The 25,543-nt window shown below is 42.4% G+C and overlaps 2 protein-coding genes across 2 annotated transcripts; one reads left to right on the top strand and one right to left on the bottom strand.

Moving 5' to 3' along the window:
* Positions 1 to 643: 643 nt before the first annotated feature.
* Positions 644 to 8,981, top strand: TYMS (thymidylate synthetase). The gene is made up of 7 exons (XM_075705597.1): positions 644 to 815; positions 1,545 to 1,618; positions 2,809 to 2,983; positions 4,917 to 5,018; positions 6,215 to 6,390; positions 7,840 to 7,911; positions 8,807 to 8,981. The coding sequence occupies exons 1-7, from the start codon at positions 644 to 646 to the stop codon at positions 8,942 to 8,944; spliced, it is 909 nt and encodes a 302-aa protein (XP_075561712.1). The 3' UTR covers positions 8,945 to 8,981.
* Positions 8,982 to 10,180: 1,199 nt separating this feature from the next.
* Positions 10,181 to 25,029, bottom strand: ENOSF1 (enolase superfamily member 1). The gene is given in 11 exon segments (XM_075705055.1): positions 10,181 to 10,297; positions 11,709 to 11,767; positions 12,729 to 12,860; positions 17,063 to 17,102; positions 17,712 to 17,800; positions 17,803 to 17,857; positions 18,947 to 19,034; positions 20,542 to 20,623; positions 21,078 to 21,116; positions 21,330 to 21,402; positions 24,931 to 25,029. Coding segments are annotated over 11 exon segments (873 nt in total).
* Positions 25,030 to 25,543: the final 514 nt, after the last annotated feature.

The raw sequence follows: 25,543 nt of genomic DNA, 5'->3' as shown, positions 1-25,543 counted from the left end.
GACTCTCGCAAAACGCTTGACTGACATACTGACAAAGAAATACTCAGAGAAGAGTCGGTTTGTTCTGACTAAGAGTATAGCTGGAGAACTCTCCGAGGACACCGCGGCGGGAGCAGAGCGAGGGGACATGAGCGCGGCCCGGCGCGCAGGCTCAGGCGCTGCGACAGCCCTCGGCCCGGGGGCCGGGCCCGCTGCGGGGCCGAGGCGGGCGGCTGCGGAGCCCTTCCCCGGAGCGGGCGGCTGCGGAGCCCTTGCGGCCTAAGGCGGGGAAGCTGACCAGGGCAGCCAAGGGCCGGGCGCCGGCCCCCGCCTCAGCCCGGCCGCGGGCCCTCCCCACGCCCCGCCCGACCGCCCCAGCTCCCCTCCGCCCCGGCGGGCACCTCGAGGCCGCGGAGGGCCCTGGGCGAGGGGAGGGCCGAGGGCAAGCCCGCGTTCGGGCGGGAAGGGGAAGGGAAGGAGTAGGGAGGGAGGAGGGAGGGAGGAGGCGGTGCCGACCCGCTCCGCCCGCCCCTCGGCGCCGCTTGGCGGGAAAGGCCGCGCTTTGGCGGGCTGGGAGGAGAGGCGGCCGGCGGGAGGGGGACAGCCGGGCAGCCGCAGCCCACCCCGGCCCGCAGGGAGCAGCCGCGGGCGCCTCTCGCCCACCATGCCTGCCGAGGGGGAGCTGCCGAGCGCGGCGGGCGCCGAGCCGGAGGCCGGCGAGCCGCAGTACCTGCGGCAGGTGCGGCACATCCTGCAGCACGGCCACCGAAAGGAGGATCGCACCGGCACCGGCACCCTCTCCGTCTTCGGCATGCAGGCGCGGTACAGCCTGAGAGGTCGGTACCGCCGGGACCCGCGGCCGCCGCCCCGGCCCCCTGCCCCTGCCCGCCGCGGCCCCGGCGGTCGCCGCCCTGCGCCGGGGGGAGGGACGCCATCTTCTTCCCCGGCGCCGTCCCGGTCCCGCTCCCGCCCGCTGAGAGCGGGGCCTCCCCCCGGTCGGGGCCGGGGCTCGGAGCCGCTGCAGGGGCCCGTGGAGGCGTTTAGGTCTGCACCGTCAGCTCCTTCGCCCTCTCCCTGCCCGCCAGCCTGCCGCGGCTCAGGGCCCTCCTCTCCCTCGGCCCAGCAGCCAGGCCCGGCCCGGCCCCATAGCTGTGCCCCGGTGAAAAAACGGGTAAGATCTTGAGACAGCCTGTCCTGGTCCTTCCTACCATTCAAGCGTAGTAGGAAGGGTGGTTTGTGAAATAGGTTTGCCAATAATTTTATCTTGTGCCTCTGCTTTCCCTTGCGAATGCCTGTATGCCGCACCGCAGCGTCCTCATTGCAGAGTTCATCAAAGTCCCCACGGATAATTCATCTTCCTCCCCTGTCCAGGAAAATAAAAGTCAGGTTCTTGTCTTCCGTGATCTGAATTCATATTCAGGAATTACACTCATTTACCAACTTCTCACTTCATATTCAAACGTCTGAATGTCAGATGATGGCATTACCCTCTGTGGAGAAAAACCTAAGTTGGGTCACCCTGACAAATCGCTGGTCACCTCTGACGCTCTGAAACTCTTTTTCAGATCAGTTTCCACTGCTAACAACGAAGAGGGTGTTCTGGAAAGGGGTGCTGGAGGAGCTGCTGTGGTTCATCAAGGTTCAGTGTTTGGATGTCTCTGTGGGTGGTGTGCCTGAGAGTGGTGTCAACAGAATGAACCAGTGTGGAGTGGATTAAGGAATTTGGGGTAACTGCAGATGCTTCTGTTTGTACAACAGGGCAGAAGAAGTGCAGCCACTGAATATTTTGACTACACGCGGAATCTTGAAGACACTCTGTGCATTTTAGTGGAGACTATTGCGTTGTTACCAATCAGAAGAGTTTTTCTGTTTCTTTTTAAGGGAAATCGTCTGAAATAGTGAGGGCTTTCGACAATTTGCCTATACCCCACAGTTACAAAGCCTCATACAGTCTCTTTTATTAGTGTTTGAATAGGAATACTAATATGAAGTAGACTGTAGGCAATTTAATGATCTGCTTTTTAATATTGAGATAGCTTTTATTGATTTGAACAGAAACAAGCAGTGTGGAACCACAGGTGTAGTAAGAGTGACGTAAACACTAGGGGTTTTAGTAGCAAAAACCTGAGATGTAATAGAACTAGTAGCTGTAGTTAGTATTAAAATTCAACTGTAGATAGTACATTACTGTACTTACAGATGTAAGTGTTCCTTTATGTGTTGTGACATTGTACAGGTATGGGAAAATCTACCTAACCCTTTGCTACATAGCAGGACTCCAATACACGTTCGTTTTTTTAAAGTATCTTTTTTTCAAATGTAAAAGACTAGACACTCTCCAAAACAGAACACTTTCTATGTTGGATTTTTGAGTGTGCTGATATGGACATGTTGCAGGACTCAGTGAGATTTCCCTGGGTCATTTTGTCATATTTGTCATTTTTGTCATTTTAAGAAAAGACAATGCCTAGGCTGTACATTTTTTATTTGTCCACTTTTATCCATCTGTAAAGTAAAATCTTGTTCTCTGCAAATGTGCGTATGAAATGATACGCCACAGTTGACCTTGAGACTGTACTGTTTGTGCATTCACAAAGCTAGAAGAATCCTGAGTTAAATAACAGCAGCATGGCACTTCAAAATTCATCCTAGTATGTTGCTCAAAAATTTTATTCTGTCCATGTTTTATTCTCATCCAGTATGTTAATCAGACTGTTCATCCTTTATAAGTGGAGAAATACTGTAGACTAGCAAAGCTTAATACAGCTGTTTTAAATCATGTCCTCTGTGTTGGGGTGAGGATGTAGACTTCCGTCTTGTGTTTCGTAGGGTTCTACAAATGCCAAAGAACTCTCTGCAAAGGGTGTGAAGATTTGGGATGCTAATGGATCACGTGAGTTCCTGGATAAGCAGGGTTTCAGCACCAGAGAGGAGGGAGATTTGGGACCAGTTTATGGTTTCCAGTGGAGGCACTTTGGAGCAGAATACAAAGATATGCATGCAGGTAATCACATACAAATACGATCTTGATTACTTAGTGAGATGACTATGACATGTCATTTCCAGAATACCAATACAGGGTGCTAATTTCCATGATAAAGTTGTGCTGGCAAGAACTGATGTTAGTGCACTACATTCACTGGAGACTGTGGAAGAGAAAGATTTTTCCACTCTGCAGCTGGAACAAAGTAGGATGTATCCATAGCTGATGATGCTGTGGACAGAATAGCTGTAACAAGTTGTGATGTGAAGTAGTACCTGTTGGTATTATTTTCAGTGGAACTGGTTCATTAAACTTACTCTGAAGTGTCTTGATGGCTCTTTTCTAAGTCACTGAACAAGAGCATGTACAAAACATGTAAAGGACTGCCATTAAAAAAAGAGATGCAAAAAAAGATTGTCCCTATCTGATTGAAGTAATTTTTAACTCAGAATAACAACGTGGTTTTATATTTTTTCCCCTTGTTTTTTTCTCAACACAGTCTTAAATTAAAGTTCACATTAAGTAAACTAGACTTAGTATTGGCATGTTGACCGCTGGCAGAATACAGTTTTATGCTAACACAAATGATGCAAATTGTGAACTGATACATCTGAAGACTTACTAAAATGTTTTAGCATTCCTGAATTTAAAGGGTCTGAGGCATAACGTAGTTTGGAAAAAATGAGCAAGATAAATCCCATAGGTTTCATTACTAGTAGATTTCCTTAAGTTGCATTACTAATGGATAGGTAATTAGCTTCAGGAACTAACATAATCATTTGAAAAGGCTTCTGGGACAGTATTGCTGGCAGAAGAATTCCCTGAGATGCTAATTTTATATTAGTACCTTGTGTGCTAGCTTGGGTCTCCCTGTAACCGTAATTTGGTGTTGCTTTGCAGTAAGAGTTATTAGAAAAAAATTAGTTACCAGCCATGCTGATGCACTGGCATGAGTAAGAACAATGAGTAACTAATGACTTTTATTCTGGAATCCATTCTAATGTTCAGTTAATTCCAGTGAATTTCTTATACAACTGGTATTGAGCCTAAAAATCAGCCTGCAAGCGTCATTGGGTGAAATGTAATATCCTGTGCTGTACATGATTAAAGTTCCCTTCTGGCACTTAATGCTAGGGAAATTTAGTTTTCATACATGACATTGTGAGTGCTAGATGGATGTGTTTATTCATCTGTCAAAAACTTTCTCCTTTTGAGCGTGCAAAGAATGCCGGCACCCCATGTGACTGGTCTTGGCATTTTTTGTTTTGTTTGTGGGTTTTTGGGTTTGTTTTTTTTTTTTTTTTTTGAAGAAGGAGCACCTTAGCATGCAAGTTTAGCACCTAGAAAGGCATCTTAATCCAGAAATGCAATGAGCAAATTACTTTAAATACCATGAATGACTAAGTGGTAATATCTTGTCCATTCCAGTACAGCTTTTGTCCTATTTAGGTAACAAGTCATCATGAATGATAAAGTAACACGCTTTGTCCAGTTAAGTGTTTTCTATTGCAACTTTTGTTTCCTGGGGTGTAGTATTTATGCAGACTTCTTTTTTGGTGTTAAAAAATGTTTAGTTGTTGAGGCTTGGAATGAAGTGTTGGACTGGATGATCTTAAAGGTCTTTTCCAACCTAAACGATTCTATGATTCTATAAATAGGAATGGTCCTATTTCAGGGCGTGCTAAAGGCACTCAAAGCACACAAAAGAGATGGTGGGACTTATGAAAGTACCATCATGACAATTTTGCAAGTCTTAGAGTACTGTAAGGAAGACTAAGAATAGCCTGCATTTGGAGGGTGCCAACTGATAAATTTAATGACTTTCAAAGTTACAATAAAATCTTCAGAGGTTGTCATTTGGGTATCACTGTTCAGTGGGATGTGGGCTGGGCTTTAAAAAAATACCATGACTTGAATCTATCTGGCTTAGGTCTTATTTGGTGTCTGTCTTCAGATTACTCCAACCAAGGAGTGGACCAGTTGCAAAAAGTGATTGAAACGATCAAAACCAATCCAGATGACAGAAGAATCATTATGTGTGCTTGGAATCCCAAAGGTATTGAACAGCAGACTTTAAGTGAATGCAGTTGCACATTATCTTGCTGCATGCTAAATTATGTTCTAATCCTGTGTCAACAGTCAGTCCCATTTGGTGTACTTGCTTATTGTTCATGAAACTACCAGGAATGCAGTAAAAATGGCCAGGAGTTATAAACTTGGTTCTCCTATTTAATTCTCATGTTCAGACCTCGAAAATTTTGAACCATTACTTCAAAGTTTTTCTCTCCAGGTTAAAGTGAGGGATATAGCTGGCTACCAGTGTCTTTGACATACAGTCTCTGTTCAAAGACAGCAATAAAAGATTAAAAAAAAAAAAAAAAAAAAAAAAAGAGTAGAGTATACCGAAGCAGTGTGTCTGATATATAGCCATATAATAAATTGTAAACTTACCAAAACCTTAAAACTGGAGAACACAAATATTTGTGTTGTAATCACCTCCTGAAACATAGGTTTTCTAGATATTCATTCACTCTGTAGGGCTACTTCTAAATAAGGGCTAGTGCCAGAGACTGTTTAACTTCAGCGGCAGTAGATCTGTGAACAAAAAAAATCACCCAGCATTTTCCACTTGTGTCTCTGAAAGGCAATGGCACATGCTGTTGCTGTTACTTTTAAGGTTAAATATTCTCAGATATCAGGAGATACCTGGTTAAAGTTTTCCTTACCTAGCTGTAAATGCACTATCTGCACTTTTAAGTGTAGATAAACACTCAAAAGATCTTTTGTTTTCTGATTATTTTTTTATTGATCATTACTTTTATATCTGAACAAGCAGTAAACACACGTTGCAATGAGAAGAGAGTGAGATGAAGCAGTTGGAAGTCGCTTTAGGGTGCATGCTTAATTTTACTTTTAATGTCTTCCTTTAGTAAAATCAACTGTCTCACCGAGGTGCATAAAACTAAACTGCTGTGCAGCATTATGGCATAAATCTGTTCTGTGGAATAATCTGTTTATGACTTTTCTGGTCATACAGCCCAGGAGACAGCTTGTCATGACCCAGACTTAATTGCTTAGGCAGCAGGTGCTTTTAAACAAGAGAAAAAGCAACAGAATGATAGTGCAGTTGGATTTTTGCTGTCTACTGTATCTCATTAAATGCTTGTTCAGTTTTTGCATCTTCTACATTTATAACACACTAATGCTGTTATGATTTTTTTTTTCCCTTCCTTCCTGTACTGCCATTCCTAGATATTTCTCTGATGGCTTTACCTCCATGCCATGCCCTTTGCCAGTTCTATGTTCTAAATGGTGAACTGTCTTGCCAACTTTATCAGAGGTCGGGAGATATGGGACTAGGAGTGCCTTTCAATATTGCCAGCTATTCACTGCTCACATACATGATTGCCCATGTCACAGGGCTGAAGGTAGGCTACTTAACCGTTTTACTTAATCTTGTCTGAGGGACTTAAAGATAAGACTCTTTATGTCATGTCCAAGAAAAACTGGAATGATCATACTGTTTGAAATATTGCTGAAATATGTGTAAGAAAGGGCCCTGTGAATTTAGTGTGAATTGTTTCTGGTCTGTATAGCCATTTAGGATCAGCAATGTAAGAATTACTAAATTCAGGTCAAACAGACGGAAGATCCTCCAGGTCTTTTTAACTGAACACGTCAAAACTGACCTGTTCCACTAGTCTAGTTCTTAGAAATCTGAACTGAGCACTTGTCCTTATGGGATAATAATATACAAGTGATTACATTTTGTAGCATGTGTTTTTTATTGGAAGCGAACAGTAGCTCAGCGGTTGCTGTCGAGGTTCCAATTTGGATATTCTGCCCACCTAACTTCCAGCTATAATTTCAGCTGGGTATTTTTTTCATTTCCTACTGTAGATGATTATGTAGAATGGTAGTATGTGCTCAAATAGCTACTGCCCTGACTCCAGAGCTGTATTTTGTGATTTGGCAGAGTAATTTAAATGCACCACAACCTTGTACAAGTGAAACCTTCTTTTCTTTCGAGCATGTAAAAAATTACACTAGCAAGGCCATTTGGGCCTGATCCTCCTCCTACCAGCAACATGAAGGGGAACTTAAAGTAGAGAAGTAGGGAAGAATCAGACTTCACAGCAATTGCAGACATACTTAAGAAATTAGGCCACGGTACTCGAAAAAGTGAACTTTAACATTATGTCCATAAGGCAGCTGTTGCTGCTCAGCCACTTCCTCTGGTGGTCTTTAGCATAATAAATCCAAGGGCTGATCTACATTGGTCAGAGGCCAGTAAGATAGCTGATAAAACTTACCTAAGTTAAATTACATTGCTCAGGGGCTGCTAGGTCACAGAACTTCCAAGCTTGTGAAACCTATCTGGATACTTGATAAGTGCTTTGGGGTTTAGCCTGTAGCTGATACCTCTGCTGCCACAAACTACGTTGTTTAGTAGTGGCTAAGGCAACTAGTTTGAAACCAACTTTGGCAAGTCCTACTTATTAGAAGTGGAGTGGAAAAGCCGGATGTCACTGCCCCATTTGTTTCCATCTTGGTGAGCAGATCAGTAGTGCTCCATTCATTTACCGAAGCTGTTATCCTAGCAGGTTTTGAAAGATAAATTTTTTGGTAAGCTAGTGGAAATTTCATTATATTTTTCATTAATTACGCATTAGTCTGGGAAGATGGTGTCCTTCGAAGCTTGCAAGGATGTCTTGATAATCCAATCCAGTACAGAGGCTGGAATTCCACACTTGTGGAATGTGTAATTCCACATTACATCTGTAAGATGCTAAGAATCAATACTGTAAGCACTGTAATGTTTTGTTTTCTTGAAACCTGACTATTTGAAGACCACATGTATTCTCCTTTCTCTTCAGCCTGGAGAGTTCATACACACATTAGGAGATGCTCACATATATCTGAATCATGTGGAACCTCTAAAAGTTCAAGTAAGTACTTACTCTGTATTCTTGTATCCTTTTGTCTTCCACGATGCTTATCCAATACAAAGTTACCTTGGTATTATAAATAACATTTTGCAAATATTAATTTATGTGGCTTTTCTTCTCATTTCTACCCTAGTAATTGTAGTACCTTAACCTCTGTTCAACTTGGGTCACAAACAGAAATACAATACAAACATGCTTGAAATGTACATCGGTGTACTATTCTAGAACAAAGTTAGAGATCCAGAATCTGTGCCCATACTTCTGACTTCATCATTCCAAAACCTTAGAAAACCATTCCACCTAACACTGATAAACACAAAATAAAATGTCTTTGTAGTATATCAGAAACGGGTAACTTACCAATTCACAGAGTTAATCAGTATTACTATTTGGCTGAATTTTCTTCAGGAAGTAATTTGCTGCAGAATTTTGTTTCATTAGGCTTAATTTGGACTGAATGTCCTCACCATTTGTATGGTTCGAAACCATCCAGAGAACTAGTTATTAGTTTGGACCCAAATGTTCCTGTGAGAAACTGCAGCACATTTGATGCACATCTGGGTCAGAATTTCCAATTTAGTTTCCTTGGAAGTAATCTAATCTGTAACCACCGGAATTGCTCTGCAAACTGAAAATGCTTGCAGTGCATTTGGATGATCAGGGAATCCACTGTAAAATTATGTTACTGGCCCTTATCAAAATATTGAGGTAGATTCCACCTAACTGTATTATAATTGTCTTTTTTTTTTTTTTTTTTTTTGAGTACAGGTCTTCTTGGGGAGGTGGGAAAATCTACATAATGTAATCTAAATTGAGAGTAATGAGATCTAATGTATAACACAAAATCTCTGCCTTCAAATATTAGCTTTAGACAATAAGCTTTCTTTTATTTCAGCTTCAGAGGGAGCCAAGACCTTTCCCCAAACTCAGAATTCTTCGTAAGGTTGAAGACATCAGTGACTTTAAGGCAGAAGACTTTCAGATTGAAGACTATAATCCTCATCCACCTATTAAAATGGAGATGGCTGTTTAATGCTATAAACCAGCTTCTATTAATGTGGAAATGTACCAAAGCTACTTACCTTTCTCTGTGCTTAAAGTTATAGGGTTTTTATATACTTCAAAAGATGCGTACTTTATTATTGAAAAAGAAACAGGTACTGGTAGACCTGTACTGCCTTCAGTACTAAACCGTAGTCATACAGAACAGCTGATGATTTATTCCTGCTGTACTATGCAGATGCTAACCCAGTTTTAAGTTGTTAGTGAGATAGTTTTCTACACGTCGTTTTCAGTTACCAGTGGACACTTCTGTTACCATTCAGTTACTATGTTTGAGTGGCACTTGCTTACATGCTCTATTTAGTACTGAAAATAAGAATTTTTATATGTGATAGAGGACTTCTTCAAGGTTGTGGAAGTCTTTTAATATGTTCTAAAGAGTGTATGTTTAATAAAGCTTTTTAAAACAAATCTGGAAGGGATGATACATATTTAATTTTAGTACGTTTGTTTATAGTTAAGTTACAAGTTGGAAAGCAAATGTAAATTCTGTTTTACTTTGGGTCTTGGAGGGTGAGTTCTAGCAAGGAAAAACAAACTCAGACTTCCCATGATCTTCATAGATGAACCAGCAGGAAGACAAAAGATCTTAATGGAACCGTGTCTGAAATGCAGTCTCTGCATAACATCTCTGTATCGGCATTTTTTTTTTATTCCTCAACCTACATGAATGATGAATTTGATACAAATCAAACAGAGCTGTAGTTAAACAGAGGTTACCAGATAGTATTAGTAATAATCTGTTTGTCATCATTTAAAACCAGATCCCACAAACATATGGACTGATTTTGCAGCCTGGAGCAGTGGAAGTCATAGGTACTAGTATTTGTAGGATTGGAGCTTATTAATGAAATCTTAGCAGACTTCAGCTTTCATCTCTCTTTATCCTTGCAACTTCTGCAGTAACTTCAGTCCTTAAAAAATTCCTCTTCAGGAATTCAGTTGTGAATAGATCTACGGTTAATATTCAGACATAGCATATTCAATACATATTGAACACATGGAGAAATGCGTAGTAATTTTTTGATTAATTTTTGAAGTCAGTAAACTGGTAAATATCATTATAAAATTGTACAATTTGAGATAATTCTAAGAATTTAATAAATGGTGTGCTTTGATTCCATTCATTCAGGGGCCTGCATAAGATGACCGTTGCATCTTTCTTAAACCAAACTCATAACTTTCAAAAGCATATTTTGCATCAAAATTATTTGGAAATCTCATTATACTGATCTTCATTATACTGATCACTGATTTCAGACTGAACTTTTTGTAGCGCCATGTTGTGCTCAAAAAATAAGTTGCTGTTCTCTTTTCCTGACAGCTAGCTCAACACAACAAAATTGCAGAAAAAGGGTGTCATTACCTTTTGTAAGTACATCAAATGTAAATAGGCCACTGCTTATTAGAAAGGTTCTCCTTGGTATCTACTGCAGTCCATCTTTCTTGAGCAGGGATGATCAGACTGTGCTCTTTCAGCAGAGATCACATGAGAAACTTGATACATGGAAGGACCAAACCTGTCTTTCTGTGAGGCTGCGTTAAATGGACACTCAGTAGTCAACCTGTAGTTAAAACACACTTGGGTCTTCTTTCAAACTACTGAACTAGGGTAGGAGCAGTATTCTTGTTACTAGACCCAAAAGCCACGTCACATGCTCCTTCTAATAAATTTAATTTCCGGTCTACTAGTCTTATATTTTAAAGTCACTTAGTTTGGATATTCCAGGTATCATTTGCATTAATGATGCCTCCCAGCTGTAGGTTGTCAGCAAGTTCTTACTGTGTGCGTGCTTTTATAAGTTAAAGGTTCTTGAGTGTATATACAGTCCTCTAAACTACAAGAAAACAGTTTAGGTTCCAAATTCACTTAACAGTTCTGCCTACACTTAGCAAGTTAAGTTCCTTTTGCTGGAAACCACTTTATGTAACACGACAGATGAGGCGGAATCTGCAGGGCATTTTAGCAAGTGTAGCCAGTGAGGATGTGAAACAAAATGTTGGCCTCAGGGCCTGGCTAGTGGGAATCAGAAGTCTCAGTGAAGTTAACCAGGACAGGAATACCCAGCCAAGAGAAGAGTTTAGAATGGGGATCATTTCCTTACTTTCATAAATTAAAGAGGAGTTAGTCCCATCGTAAGGCAGATTTAAAAACCCCTTTTAAGTACTACCTTCATGAAACATGACAAATGGTCTATTTTTACATAGGTGTATGGACATACACAGCATGCTTCAACAGACCAATATATATAGCTCTGGAAGAGCTACTGCTTTTCAGTACAGGAATTAAGTACAACTTCACTGTTTCCCTTTATCAGCACAATTTACTACCAATAGCAGTTGTTGAAAGGAAGCTTGTACCTTGAAGTCCAAGAAGGTTTATGCTGCTCAAAAGATCAGAAAGGTAAAAAGCAGACTTTACAGAGCAGACTTCAATGTGAACAAAAGTGAAAATACACATATTTTAAATTAATAGGCATGAGACTTTTATGATTTCAAGCAAAAAATATGAATACTCAAAGCATTTGAATATATAGACTTAAACAGGAGGTACTCAAGGAATTTTGATTTGCAGAATATGAAGACTGCTCACTGCTGCAAAGATGACTAGTACGACTGCAGGCTATATTCAGAGCAGTATTTTAGACAAAACATGGAACATTGTTAGATCCTTTTGGGAAGCTATGAAAGGAGCCCATAGGCCTACCAAGAGAAGGGGGTGTTCCTGGACTTACTTCCTGATGAATAAGCTCTTCCAGCAGCTCCCTGTCCCTTGCACTCCCCAGCTGATGACCTAAAGAGCTGTACAGGTGGCACTAGAAGTCAGTTCCTTAGCAGCTCTGCATATCCATAGCATTTCTGAGTCCTTGTCAGCTGCCCTGCTGACTGCTACACTCATTCTGCCTCACAATTTGGCCTTGAAGGGTTTCCTCTCTTCTGTCATTCCTCCTCCGAATGCATCCTTTTATCATTTCCCCACTTCCCAAGGGCAGTTCAATCAACTTGGAGATAGCAAAGAAATTTCTTACCACATTGCTCAACTACCAACTCCCTCTATGTTCTACCTTCTTAGACGAGCTTTTGTAACCCACATTATTTCTGACGTGTTATGATACATTGCAAAATTGGCCTTACTGCAATACCAGACAGAATGTTAGTTACCTGGTCATGATAGATGAGGGGTCAGAAAAGAAGGAACTGTTTCTGAATTTTGAGACAAACACCTACCTGATCAGCCATCAAAATCAATATTCTGTTAATTAGTCTGACTTGGTGAGTTTGCCACCATAGTGACTGGGATCTGTGGAGTGTCTGAAGATGGAATAGAGCCCAGGTTTCAAGTACCTTTATCAAAACCACAAACTGTTCACTTTAACCTGCTTGAAGTTTAATCCACACTTCTAACTTCCCTTTGTAGCCCACTAGGGTAACAAGACAAATACATGCTGGGACCACCATGTAGCAACATCTTTTTTAGGAAAAAAAACCCCGATCACCATAGTCAATTGCTACTGGAGTATTTTGTATAACTAACCTGCTTTCAAGGCTTCCAGATACTGGGATATAATCAAATATTATCAAAAGTCCTTTGGTGCAGCCCTATAGCATGACATGAAACTAAGAAAATTACAGCAGTGCATGCAAGCTTATACTCAGAAATCACAAGCATGACAGCTGAAGAAACTAATCAGGCTAGCTTGGAGGGTGGGGAGAGAAAGATTTTCTCATTCCTGCTGCATTTTGCAGAGCCTTACTCTGGAACTTTTTGGCCATCAGCAACACAGACAAGTTTTCATTCACACTTCCCAGCCTGCAGCTGTCAATTTGGAGATAACTCAAGGCCTTAGCTTGTAGAAGCTGTTTAAGTATCACTCTGTTGTGGCAGTGTGAGGGAAAAAATAAAAAGTTAAGACCTGAAGTTTCCCAAATTAACATGTTACAAGACCTGCTGGCAACTCATACCAAAACATTGGTACAGTGTCCCTGCTGTGTGTCTCAATAAATCCACATTATTTTAATTACTCCATTTAAATGAGAGCTCACATGAGAATTTGGATGAATTGAAGTTCAAGGATATTGCCAGTATTAAAAATAATCAGCTTATACTTCAAATGTTAAGAGCACTACACCTGAGCCAAGGAACTGAGGTATACTGAAAAAAAATCACCCTGTGCCAAAGGGCATATTCATACTGGAATGAGCTTGGAATTTGCTGCCCCTTACCTGTATGTTGAAAGTCGTAAGTGAAAGTGAAGCAAAAATGCCAAGTGAAAATGGCTCTTCCATTCCAGGTCAAGGACGGGGGCTTAATGTGGTGCTTGCATGAACTGATCGGGCAGCTCTGCCAGACAATTGCCTCACAGACTGCCTCAAAATCTTTTTAGGATTAGGCTCCTTCAGGAGCTAACTCGCCCACCTCTGGTCACCCAACGATGTCCCCAGCCAAGCACATGGGGTACACTGGGGACCAGACTGTCTTAGCCCCACTTCATCATGCTCAGGACAGCACAGCTTTGGGATGTGCTTGCCTATGTGAATGAGCAGCTATTCCCCATTTTGGGACAGTTAAAGTGAATATAACAGTGATTCTGCTGTAAGAAATCATTCCTTCTTCTGGAGACCAGTCCAGCCAGATGAGAGATGGCCTTGTAGACAAGATGCTCTTGGATAAGAGGCAGGATTCAATTTCTAGCTGTGCTACAGATTTCCTGTCTGGAGCTTGGCTACATTGTTCAGTCAGTTCAGGCCTCACATTAATTTCCCGTGTTTGTAGTATGGATAACAGTACTCCCCTTATTCACAGGGGAATTCCATGGATAAATACATTAAATGCTTATGTGGTTCTCAGATGTTATGGTGACAAGAAGAAGAAGGTTATACAAACCATCAAGTAAAGCCAGTATTCAGGACTGGCCTTTGCTTTGTAAAGCAAGGCTGTACTAATGGGCAATTCAAACCCATCCTAATAGACGTTCATTATAAAATACCTCGTCCCCAAATTAAATGTCCTGTCTACTGGTAGACAACAGCTGAGAGCAAGAAGCACAATGAAATATGTTGATAGCAGGGCTTGGCATGAGAATCAGGCAGTAGAGAAACTACGCCAATGCAGTCACTGTTGTCTCCAGTTGCTGCAGAGAACCGAGGATTTGTTGATTCACATTGTTTGGCTCTGTAGATTTGCTGTCAAGACTTGGCAAAAAAGATGGGTGCAATAAAAAAAAAAATTACTTTAGGTTGGAGACTGGTATTCTAAAAGGTACCGGCCTGTCTATTGGCACCTCGCTATTTATGATATATCCAGAAATAAGTTCTGGACTTTGGGCTTGTTAAAAATATTTCATGTGAAAAGTATTTAAATATAGCTGATGTCAGTGACTTACTACTAATGCCAGCAATGAGTTTCCTTGGGGGAAAGGAAAGGTTTCAACCTTATAAAATAGCTGCATATATACTGGCCAAATTCCTTCTAAGGCCAGACAGGGCACTGAGTGCACTGACAGGCCTCACCCTGACCAGCCTCACCTGGGGCCCATGCCCTCTGCCCATGGGCTTTAGTTTCTGCCTGGGCTGCATTGCAGGTGTACCTGCTTCCAGCTGTGGTACAGCTGTGGATGTGTCTGGTGATGGACCAATACCCCAGCCCTGGCCTTGTGGCCATGCCCCTCCTCGGCCATGGCCCTGCCTGGACACACCCTGGGCTGTGTCTGACCTTGGTTCCCCTCACCAGGCCTGACCCTGAACCCCACGCACATGCTGCCAGCCTGGCCTGGCCTCAGCCCATCCCCGTCCTTGTCCCCAGAGAGGTGCCCAGTGCTTGGGGCTGGGGCTACCCCACAGCCCCCCGGCGACCCCACTCCTGATGGGAGGTCACAGAATCATAGAGTCGTTCAGGTTGGAAAAGACCTTTAGGATCATCCAGCCCAACCACTAACCTAACATTACCAAGTCCACCACTAAACCAATTAAGGGTAGAGTAGCAATTTCATATTTCCTGGCTTGGTGGCTGGATTATTTTTTAATGAAAGTAAAATCTAGGAATCTTTATGGTTGGAAAGGACCTCTCAGATCATCAGCCCAACACCACCATGCCCACTAAACCATGTCCCAGAGTGCCACGTCTACCTGTTTTTTGAACACTTCCAGGGATGGTGACTCCACCACCTCTCTGGGCAGCCTGTCCCAATGCTTGACCACCCTTTCTGTGAAGAAATTTTTCCTAATATCCAATCTAAATCTCCCCTGGCACAGCTTGAGCCCATTTCCTCTCGTGTTATCGCTAACTACTTGGGAGAATAGACCAACACCCACCTTGCTACAACCTCCTTCCAGGTAGTTGTAGAGAGCGATAAGGTCTCCCCTCAGGTGGGCCAGGCCGGGAGGCCTCTGCCCTGCTGTCCCCACGGGGACCCCCGCAGCTCCCGGTCCCCTGGGAGCCACTGGCCCCTCTGCCACCCTGCGGGTTACCCCAGGCTGCCTCAAGACAGCACCGCAGAGCCAGGCCCATGGCTGCACAAGGCCTTGCCCTACAAACCTGGCCTGGCTCTGGGCTCTGACCCTCCCATGCCACTGGCTTCTGCCTAAACACAAGCTTCTGAGTGAACCCCTCACAGGGGGGCTTTGGGGCTCTTCAGGGACCATCCGAGAATCCCCCCTTTGCCCTGCCCTGTAAGCCTGCCAAGCCTCTGGGGCTACTCAGGGTCTGCCTGAGGCCCCCACCTGGCTCCAACCCCCCCGCCCCACCATGTCCCTTTCCCGTTTCCCTGTCCCTGCCTTGGCTCTGTGTCCCCTGAAATGCTCCTTACACCCCACAGCAATTAAATCACTCTTCAGCAAGTCCCATCTGAGCCCAGACGCATCCCTCTGGGGGGGAGCTGCCATCAGGGGCACTTGAGGGCAGGATGGGCCTTGCTGGCCCTGTCCAGCCCCAGCGGAGGCCTCCCTGCCTCGCACCTGCGCTGGGGACCCATCTCAGCTGAGGCCATGGCCCCCAGTCCCTGCCTGAGCCACCCCCAGGTGTGAGCGTCTCCCGCCGCATTGCAGCGGGGCCAAGCCGTGGACCTCACTGATCCGCACCCTGAACCGCAGCCTGACGGTCCAGCTCAACCTGGGTCCGACTTCATCGCTGGGGACAGGCTGGCAGGCACTGGGCTGTGCCTGACCCTGGTCCCTGTCACTGGGCCAGAGCCTGCCCTCAGAGCTGTCTCCTCGCCATGACCTCGTCTGGCAAACTTCTCCGTTGCTCCTGGCTGCCGCCCCCAGACCTGCCCTGCCAGCCATGCCAGCAGCTCCTGGCTCCCCAGCCCTCCCTGCATCCCTGACAGTGCCCCTGCTGCCACCGAGAGGGTCAACTACAGCTTGCTAACAGCACGATTTTCTGGGATTTTGATCTTTACAGTTGAGTTGATGCAGCACAAATAGAGTTGATACAAGAAATGGAGCCAGGAACCTCTCCACTCTAAAAACCACTCCATATAGCCACAGCAAGGTCATGTCTACACATGAGCTGCTGTGCTGAGCAAAACACTCGCTTAAGCACCAAACCCACAGAGCAAAACGGGAGCTGTGATAATTATCCTCAGGCTACAGGGGACATCAGCTTCGGCAGTCCTGCAGCTCTCTACAGACCGCATTGTCCAGCCTACATTATTCTGCACAGATGTTACCCAAGTTGTCTCATGGAGCTGCAGTGTGCTCCACGGAGCAGCATGGACTTACTCTTTGTGCCTTGCTTCTCTGCCTTTCACATGCACCATAATGATCACGGATGCGTTCTTTCACATTTCTCACTGCTGTGAGAATGTGAAATTTTATCAGTTACTCTCATAATAATAATAAAAAAATCAGATACTTCCAGGTTGCTCACAGAAATCATGTGCAGGAAGAATGAACCAGAGAGATAAGGTGAGGGGAGGCAACCTTGGCAGGGAATAGCTGAAATAGATACCAAATAATTTTCAGCTGTAGTATTTAACTTTAGTGAGAAAAGCAAAGGAGTTTTGGCGCCAGCTCCAAAGGTTATGCTGTAGTTGCATTAAACAGGTAGTAATTAGGGAAAAGCCCAAAACACATATACATATTCTTACATGTTCTTTGGTTGCCACACCAATTCCTAGCAGTGCTAAGGCCTGCAAGGAAATAACAAACATTCAAGGCTTGCTTCTGGTTTTTAATTCCCCACGGAGTTACTCAGTAGTGTAAAGGATGGAATAACAGTTGATTCAGCATACTGTTTTCTACTCATTTTATGGAAAATGTAACACACGTTATAAAACTTTTTATTGATTTTTTTTCTGCTTTCTCTGCTCCACAGGCAATGTAAAGAATTATATAGCAGGAGCAGTAAAGAAATGCACATACTATACATCTGGGGTTTTAACAGTGCTGCTAAGTATAACGTGTTGGGAGCACAAATTCTGAACCAAAATTCCAATTTCACTGGAAACCACACATTTTTTTAAAAAATCCATTCACATTTCATATTAAATGTTGGCTGCCTTCCTTACATTACAGTCCTTTTACGTATGTTTTTTTAGAAACAAACTATTTCTTTAAACTTAAGGGAATACAGGTGCAGAACATGTGTCAAGGTCCTGTAGCAAATACGTTTAATGGTACTCTGAATAACTAGTGCAACCAGAACTCTGAATATGTGAAGGAACAGTATCAACATTACACTACAGTACTGACTGGAGTCACTGCATTATTGTTGAAATAAAAAAAATTAACTCTCCAACCTTTGGAATGGTTGCATGTCCCATCTGGACATGCATATCCTCATCTGGAAAAGTTGCCTTCTTAATCCATGAGGGTTTAAACTCAGCTGGTTAGTGACCCACTCTATTGCTTCCTTTTTTTCCCATTGTTGGTTTGCATCCAGCATCTGGGGATAAGGAAAGTAAGAATCAAATACACTGAAGGATTCTATTGACTTTTTCTGTTAAACTCTCATAAAAAGAGCTCCAAAATTGATATGAAGTGGTAGAAATTCAGGAAATAGAAAGGAAATGAAAAGCTGGAATTGCCATTCTGACCATATTGTACTTTTGGCCACACTTACGCTGAGTTGCAATGACTATAGCAATATCCAGACTAGGTTTGAACCAAGCAGATTAGGAGCTGTAGGAAGTAGAGCAGAGTCTTCTGTGGGAATGAGTATATCTTGGCAGCATATACTTGAGTAAAGCATCCTAAAACATGGACATGGCTGCCTGAAATTTTCAGCAGAAAACCTTCTTGACAAAAAAATGCAGTAGTTTAAATGAGTTTCTCAAGCAGCACTTCCACGCAAGGGAGAATTTTTCTCCCTACAAAAAGAGAAACATGTGGAAATGACACCACAGTTCCTCTGAAGGCTCTTCAGATCTTTGCCATCCTGTATTCACAGAGTTCCTAGTTCAGCATTTCATGATAAATGGCATCCCATGAAAGCCCTGTGCTGCACTGCAGCACCCAGAGTAGGGTCAGCAGCTGTAGCTTGGCAGGGAACACATGGGTCAAAGAATCCAGCCCATAGCAGTCAACAGAGTAACATTTCCAAATCAAAATGTGTGACTTCCATCTAATTATACCTTTTCATTCAAATACTTTAGTTTGAAGAACTTCTTTTCCAGTTTATTTTTGGTCAAACATTGGTGAAAAAATATTAACAGGCTTTCCTCTGGAAGCCTCCCTGGATATAAAAGGCACTTTAAATCTTCTAGAAGACAATTCTAGAAGTGGGGTTCCCCCACAGACTTGAATGGAAGTTCTGGCACAGAAATACAGGATAAAGTTCTTAGTAATACATCTACTTTGGTCATGTCCAATACTGCTCTTTGTTGATATATATCGACATTTGTCGCCATCATTATTCAGGATTTGAAGAAGGAAGAAAAAAATATTTCTCAAGAAACGTATGTAACAAGACATATTTCATCTAATGGTTTTAAATAGAAAATAACATAGTACAGAAGCAAAACCTGATATTCACCATTATTTTGTCTGGGCCAATCATTTCTCGTATAAATCTGCATCTACAAATATCATCCTGCAGATCTGCACCTACCTTTACTTTGAACCTACATGCGTATTTGGAAGAAGATATAGATCATTTCTGAATGATTAATGCAGCAGTAAACTGGAATCCGTAAACTAGAGTTTACAATTTCAGCACCACTGTCTCGCAGAAAGAGCTTTCTTATTACTTCTCTTCCCTTGTGAGTAAACTTCATCCTACTCTGAAAATAAAACAACAATGTTTTCTTCATAAATCAATGGAAACACATTTATCTTCATTTGTGATCAGCCCTCAGCTGTGCCATACCATTACAGTTTTCCTGCAATGCAGCATTATGCAGTAGTAGAAGGGGGAAGTGTCTGAGAGAGATACAGAAGCAAAGTCATCACTACCCATATCATAGACCTGGAGGAGTTAAACTAGGTCTAGTCCATCTGTTCAAAGCATAAAACACAGAAGAATAATACTCAATACAAGTGTTTACTATATGTTGTCTAGCCTTCCCTCAAGGCCTATGTGCGTAACAGCAAGCAAAGTTATATCAATTATACATCTCCAAATAACTCTATCACACTGCATCTAGAATAATATTAATTTACACATTTTCAGAATAAGAAGCAGCTTTTTATTTCTTCCTAGGAGGTAGCAGAGAGCCACCATAAAATGAGATCAGATATATGAATAACCTCCAGCTGAACCAAACTCCTTAACCCAGATAACTGTAACATATGATAAATTTTTCTAATCCAGGTATGAACATGCCATGACTTGGCAACAGTATTTCTAGATATACCAAGGTGTATATTTCCCAGAAGATAAATCCCAGCTGCATTAACTAAATGTGACACCAATAAACTGTCCAAAGTTTTCACAATATTTCACAGAAAGCCAAGCACATGCAACTCTCTCTGGCAATAAGGATGCTGCTTTATGAAGGAAGCTAAGGGCCCTGTGCTGCTGACAGTTTCAGCGTATCCCTCAAAGCCAAGGCAACCAGAAGTTCTAGAAGAAACCATCAATTATAAAATTTTTGAGGTTCATGTTGTGTGTGGAGACATCCCCATTATGAAGTTACTGTGGATTAAGGACACCGTGCTTCTGAGCATAACTATCCAAGCACAGATCTTGTGTGTTTTCATTAACACTCTTAATGATCAAACTTTTGGTTAATTCATATCACTCTCCTGAGTATCCCTATGTGCATAAGCTCCTTGCTTAAACCAACACAGCTGCACCCATGCAAACTCACTGTTATACACAATATACCAACATAAAGAGACTTCCATTTCTACCTTAGTACCTTGTTCTCAATACTCATATTCCTTGGGTATATCCTTGATCACAGACAGGACTGTAACACTCTTCCTTGCTGGGAAAATTACTTAAATGGCATTGGGCCTGCTTTTTACCTCCCAAAGTGTACGCAATGCAATGTTACATTTTTACTGCGTCCAGCAAAACTTCTAAGTATTTAGATGCAAACAGTGAGAATTGATCATCATCTGTTAGCATTTCCCCACTTCACATGCCATTTAAAATCTTACTATTATAAGGCTGAACATTCAAACCTGGTTTCACTGCTGTCTGAGTAGCCCAGCCAGGCACAGGATCTTGTATAAGCCAGATATCCATGCTTCAACATTTGCTCTTCTGAAGCACATAGGATGGTTTCAAGTCAGGCTGTGTTTTAGTCAACAGAGGATTATTTGCTTAAATAGTCCCTCAAAGACTGTCCTTTGAGGAAACTGAAGGAGTGGAGGTGTTTTGACATCTTTTTTCCTTGAAACCCATAATTTTAATCAAATAGATCAGTTTTGCTGAATAAGCCCTTCTCCTCCCTAGCTATTTCTTTGCAAGAGAACTGCAAATCAGATAAATCCTTGGAAGAAGCAGAGAACAGCACAATCTCCTTGCTAACCCAACACAAAGATTTATATGGCAAAAAGTCACCAATGTAGCACAAACTGAATGGCTGACTTTGCACTCCTGGTACACATGAGAAGATGCTAGCGAACAACATGCTTCATCTCACACAGTCCCCTACTCATTCTATAAAAGATGCAGAGTAATGGTTTTCATCGGGTACAGATCTGTTTAAGCTCACCCCTTTCCTTTTTCCCAAGAAGGCCATTTTGGAGTGTTTCTGGAGGGGAACAAGCATAAATATCAAATTATACTGAAGAATAACTTCTCCTCACCCTCCAGATTTCTTCATTATGGTTGTTCTTCCAACCTGTCTTAGTCTCACAGGCTGGTGGTGTACTCCTGAGCTACTCCCACCAAAACTGATGAGGCAACTCAAGGATTAGGAAGAAAGCACGTACCAAATTCCAGCTTTGAAGGAAAGATGACTTACCATAAGCTCCTTCACCTGTTAGCACATCAGTAGTATATCTGAAATCCAGGCAGAATGGCAATTGTTTGGCATCCTGATTCAAGGATGACATATAAAATAAAAAGCATAGCATAATAAAACAGTATGATGAAACAAAGATTAAGTATGCTAGTCACTTGAGGAATGGCTATCAATCTTTTCCCCATGTCTCTTAAGCAAGCAGGGAGTTGAGATAGCAGATATTCTAAACTTCTCCCCCCAGCCACCTCATCAGCCCATGTTACACTGTCAAATGTGTGTGTGCCTAACTTCATGGCTGTGAATAGTTGATAATAAGCCCTTTTCAGCTTCCTTTTAAACTCTATCCAAGCAGGAGTGAAAAATTAAACAGGAAAGCCAAGTCACACTTTCCAGCTGTCAAATTAATGCAGAGAAGCATCCTGTTGTCACACCTCTTGCTTTCAGGTAAAAAACCCCAAGGTTCTTTTAGAACAGGCGCTTTTAGATCTTAAAACTGAACAGAATTGTCCCCAAATGACTGATCACTTCAGCAAACAGATCAACACACTAGGCCCAAGCATTTGCTAGCAGGCAATGGTAGCATATACAGTTCAATTACTGAGGTTTTAGTTTTCAGTAAAGAGTTATTTTTGGGGAAAAGCCCCCAGCAATTAAAAAAATTAGAACAAACCCCCAGTTATCCAGACTTAAAGAAAAGCAGCTCCTTGGCCAAAGCATAAAAAAAGACCTACAGATTAAAGCACAATCTTTAAGTACACAGCTTCCTGTTAGCAGTAGACATCAGTTCCCACTGCCAGCTATGATGCTAGAGGTGGACAAGATAAAATGTACAGCTTCCCCAGAAGAGGGGCTAGTTTGCATCTCTGCATGAGGGTCGACACATGAGAGGGCATGTTGGGAAGGAAGGATGTCTCTGAGCAGAAAGCAACACCCACTGCCAGGGAAACAGCTTCTATCTGAAATGAGCCGTAAGACCATTTTAGTTTGGACACCAACTAAAACATGTGCTCTTCTAATACAGTTAAAACCAATAGGGCCTAGTTGCCTTTAGACTGGAAATATGGCAAGAGTTCCTTACCATGTCGACTAGTAACTTCCACAGAAACTAGAAAACAAAACAAATTAAATATCCGGCACCACATGGATGCCATAAAAGAGGTAATACGCAGATGCTTTTTTCTGTATGAGGAAGTGTCATGAAGTGCAAGCATGTTTACATTTGGCACGCAAAATTAATTACTGACACCAAAGCAATGTGATTCTCAACCCCAAGCAAGAACATTTGACACTTTCCCCTGAAAATGATTACGGACTGACTGTCCTTCTTAACCTGGTTTCATTATGGAAGCAATATTGGTGGGGTGATTCTTAAAAAAGGGGAAAAAAAAAAGTGCCTCATACCAGCTATCTGACGGGGTGACCTTCCCTCCGGCCCCCTCCCTTGCTGGAAATCATCATCATATATACTACGCTTTCGACATATAAGATGTCTCTGTGAATTTTTTGTGAGCCTCTTTTCAGGGCTGTATTATGCTCTTGGACCTCAGCAAGCTGAAGGTTGCTGATTGCTTTCACAAGCAATGATACGTGAAGGCTCAATCCAACACAGCTAAAATGAAGAAAAGTGTGGCTGCTGGCAGACCTGAGATGGTGGGACTCAAGCCAGCTCTCCCTTGCAAGCTCTACAGTCAGGGTAGTGCAGTGGCATGTCCCAAGCCACATGGTACATGAGCGTGCACAGCGTCGACTCCAGTCAGTGCTAGCTACAGCATTTTGCTCTTTCTGTCCTGTTAAATCAGAAGGCCTGCAAACAGCAAATGTGTCTAACTGTGCCTGTCAGGATATGGCCACAGCAACACTGTACCAGGTATTATTTGTCCTCCTGCAGGGGTCTGAAGTGCTAGTTCTGGCTTAGGACTCCACCATACCAAGGGTTTTAAGCTCAGAGGGAGAAGGCCAATTTCTGCCTGTCATGACCTAAAGAGTTACCTGGCCTGCAGCTGTGCAGAGATTGTGACCATGGGTTGGTAGGATTCTGTAATACACAAGGACATGTAGGCTTTACCCTCTAAATTTCTCTGTTTTGTTACAGATTACCACAAATACAAGAGATGTCACCACTAGCAAACATACCTATGATTAATAAAGTGAATATGAATGAATGTGTATCAAGCTATTACAAATTACTATCAGCAATCAATAATATAGTATCAATCAATGGTATGGTATCAATCAGTAATAGCATCAATCAGTATTGTAATGCAACCAACAACAGCAACAACCAAGTACTTATATGCTATTATTACTATACTACTAGATTACTATATACTATTATAGATTACTACAGGTTATCATTAGTGAAGCAAACTTATCAGTATTTATAACAGCAGCTGTATTTATGACAGATTACTTATATGAATATATACAAGATTGATATGAAGTGAATTAAACTTCAGAAGGAGACAAACCATCCCAAAAGGGGGGAATAAACCAATCCCAGAGGGGGGCCCGACCACCCCCAAAAGAGGGGAGGACAGACCAAGCCAATAAGACAACAGGCAGAGTCCCACTCCAAAATGATCCATGTCACAGAGTCTGTTTTCAGCCAGGTGTGCCAGGGGAGAGCCCAAGAGCTCATAGAAAGATCATATAGGATTAAAACGGGAAGTTCTCAGAAAGGGAGAGGCTCCATTTTGGATAAAAACTAAGTCCTTTTTATATCGCAGAGACTTAAGAGGGAGTAGGACATTGAGCAGCCAATAGATGCTGTTAATTTCTATTTTTCACCTGTAACAGTGAAGAGATGATGCTGTTTTCTGTTCCTTCAGAGCAATTTTATTTTTTTAGACTGTTTTTCACCTTCTCAGATGATAAATTGCCGTTACAGTCCCTTGTTTTGCACTTATCAGTGCTATCTGTGGATGTCTCTGGTTTCTAGGTACCCCGGCTGCACTTCAAAGAGGCCAGCTGCACTTTTCAAGGATGTTTTTTTACAGTTCACAGGGCTAGTCCCCAGTCTCACAGTTCCAAGCTGACAGCCCTTTCTCTGTCAGTATTTTTGAGCAGTTAGTATCTGTTGTTCAGTAATTTCCTCTTCTAACCATGCTGCCTTTATGGCTGCTCACATCACTGCCTAAATAGGTTATTTTTAATATCCAATAACATGCTAAGTATACAAGATTTGGCTCCCAGATCAACAGCATATTCAGTAGGGAAGTGACTAAAAGATTAAAACCTCAGATTAAAATCTCCAACTAAGAAAGATGAAATCAAGAGAAGAGCACGCAGAGAAACATCTGATAAGCAGGGCTGGGTAAAAATCTTTTCTTTCAGAAGTGCCAGAGCTCCAACAAAATTACTCTGAAATATTCTGACCAGTTCCGCCACTAAGCACTGTGCAGTTGCTACAATTTTCCATCCTGTGAAAATTAAGCGTGTGCAGAGTCTCCAAGAACTCGGTGATGCCTGTACTTTATTTGATATTTTAAAACTAAATATATGTATAAATTACTGCAAAATCAAGACCAGATGTGCAAATGAGGGCAACCAGAATCTCACTGAATTAATGAGCATTCTTATATTGACATCCCATGAGCATTACCTTTCCCTTTCTCTTGGCCCACAGAGCATTCAGGACAGCAGCTATGGCCTTCTCTGGTCCAATCTGTTGAGCAATCAAATGTACATCCACCAGGGTCATCCACAGTGGTTTGATACTCACCAACGCCTCAGTTTCTGTTAAATGATATTTTGTTCACCAGAGATTAAAAGACTGCACTGTTGATACCACAGCAAGGGATAAAGTCACTGATACTGGAAAAAAGGTGGAATCTATATTGGTTAAAATTTGCAAAAGAAGTAGATGTTGAAATGTGTGACTTGCACCAAATACCCACCTGGAACTCTCTGAGTGGTCACTTTCACACTGGCTTGCCTTAGCACCAGATATGTTCCCAATCTCCAAGAATAAAAATGGAAATATTTTGTGAAAATGCACAACTTACATGTTTGTTACTATCCTTTCCACAACAGCACCCCCAATGTGTCTCACCCAGCAGAGTTGCCTGTTGCTGGTGAGCTCTCTGCAGAAGCCTCCAAAGTTGTTGACAATTTCTCCCATGTCTCTATTGACCATGTGAATATAGGAAGCCTTGACAGCACATATGGCTGCAAAGCACAGCAGAATTTACTGCCTCATTACAGCCAAATGCCTG

Source organism: Pelecanus crispus, chromosome 2 (genome assembly GCF_030463565.1).
Source record: "Pelecanus crispus isolate bPelCri1 chromosome 2, bPelCri1.pri, whole genome shotgun sequence".
In the NCBI taxonomy this organism is placed as follows: Eukaryota; Metazoa; Chordata; class Aves; order Pelecaniformes; family Pelecanidae; genus Pelecanus; species Pelecanus crispus.
The sequence above is the reverse complement of the archived record's forward strand: the minus strand, read 5'-3'. Positions and strand labels throughout refer to the sequence as shown.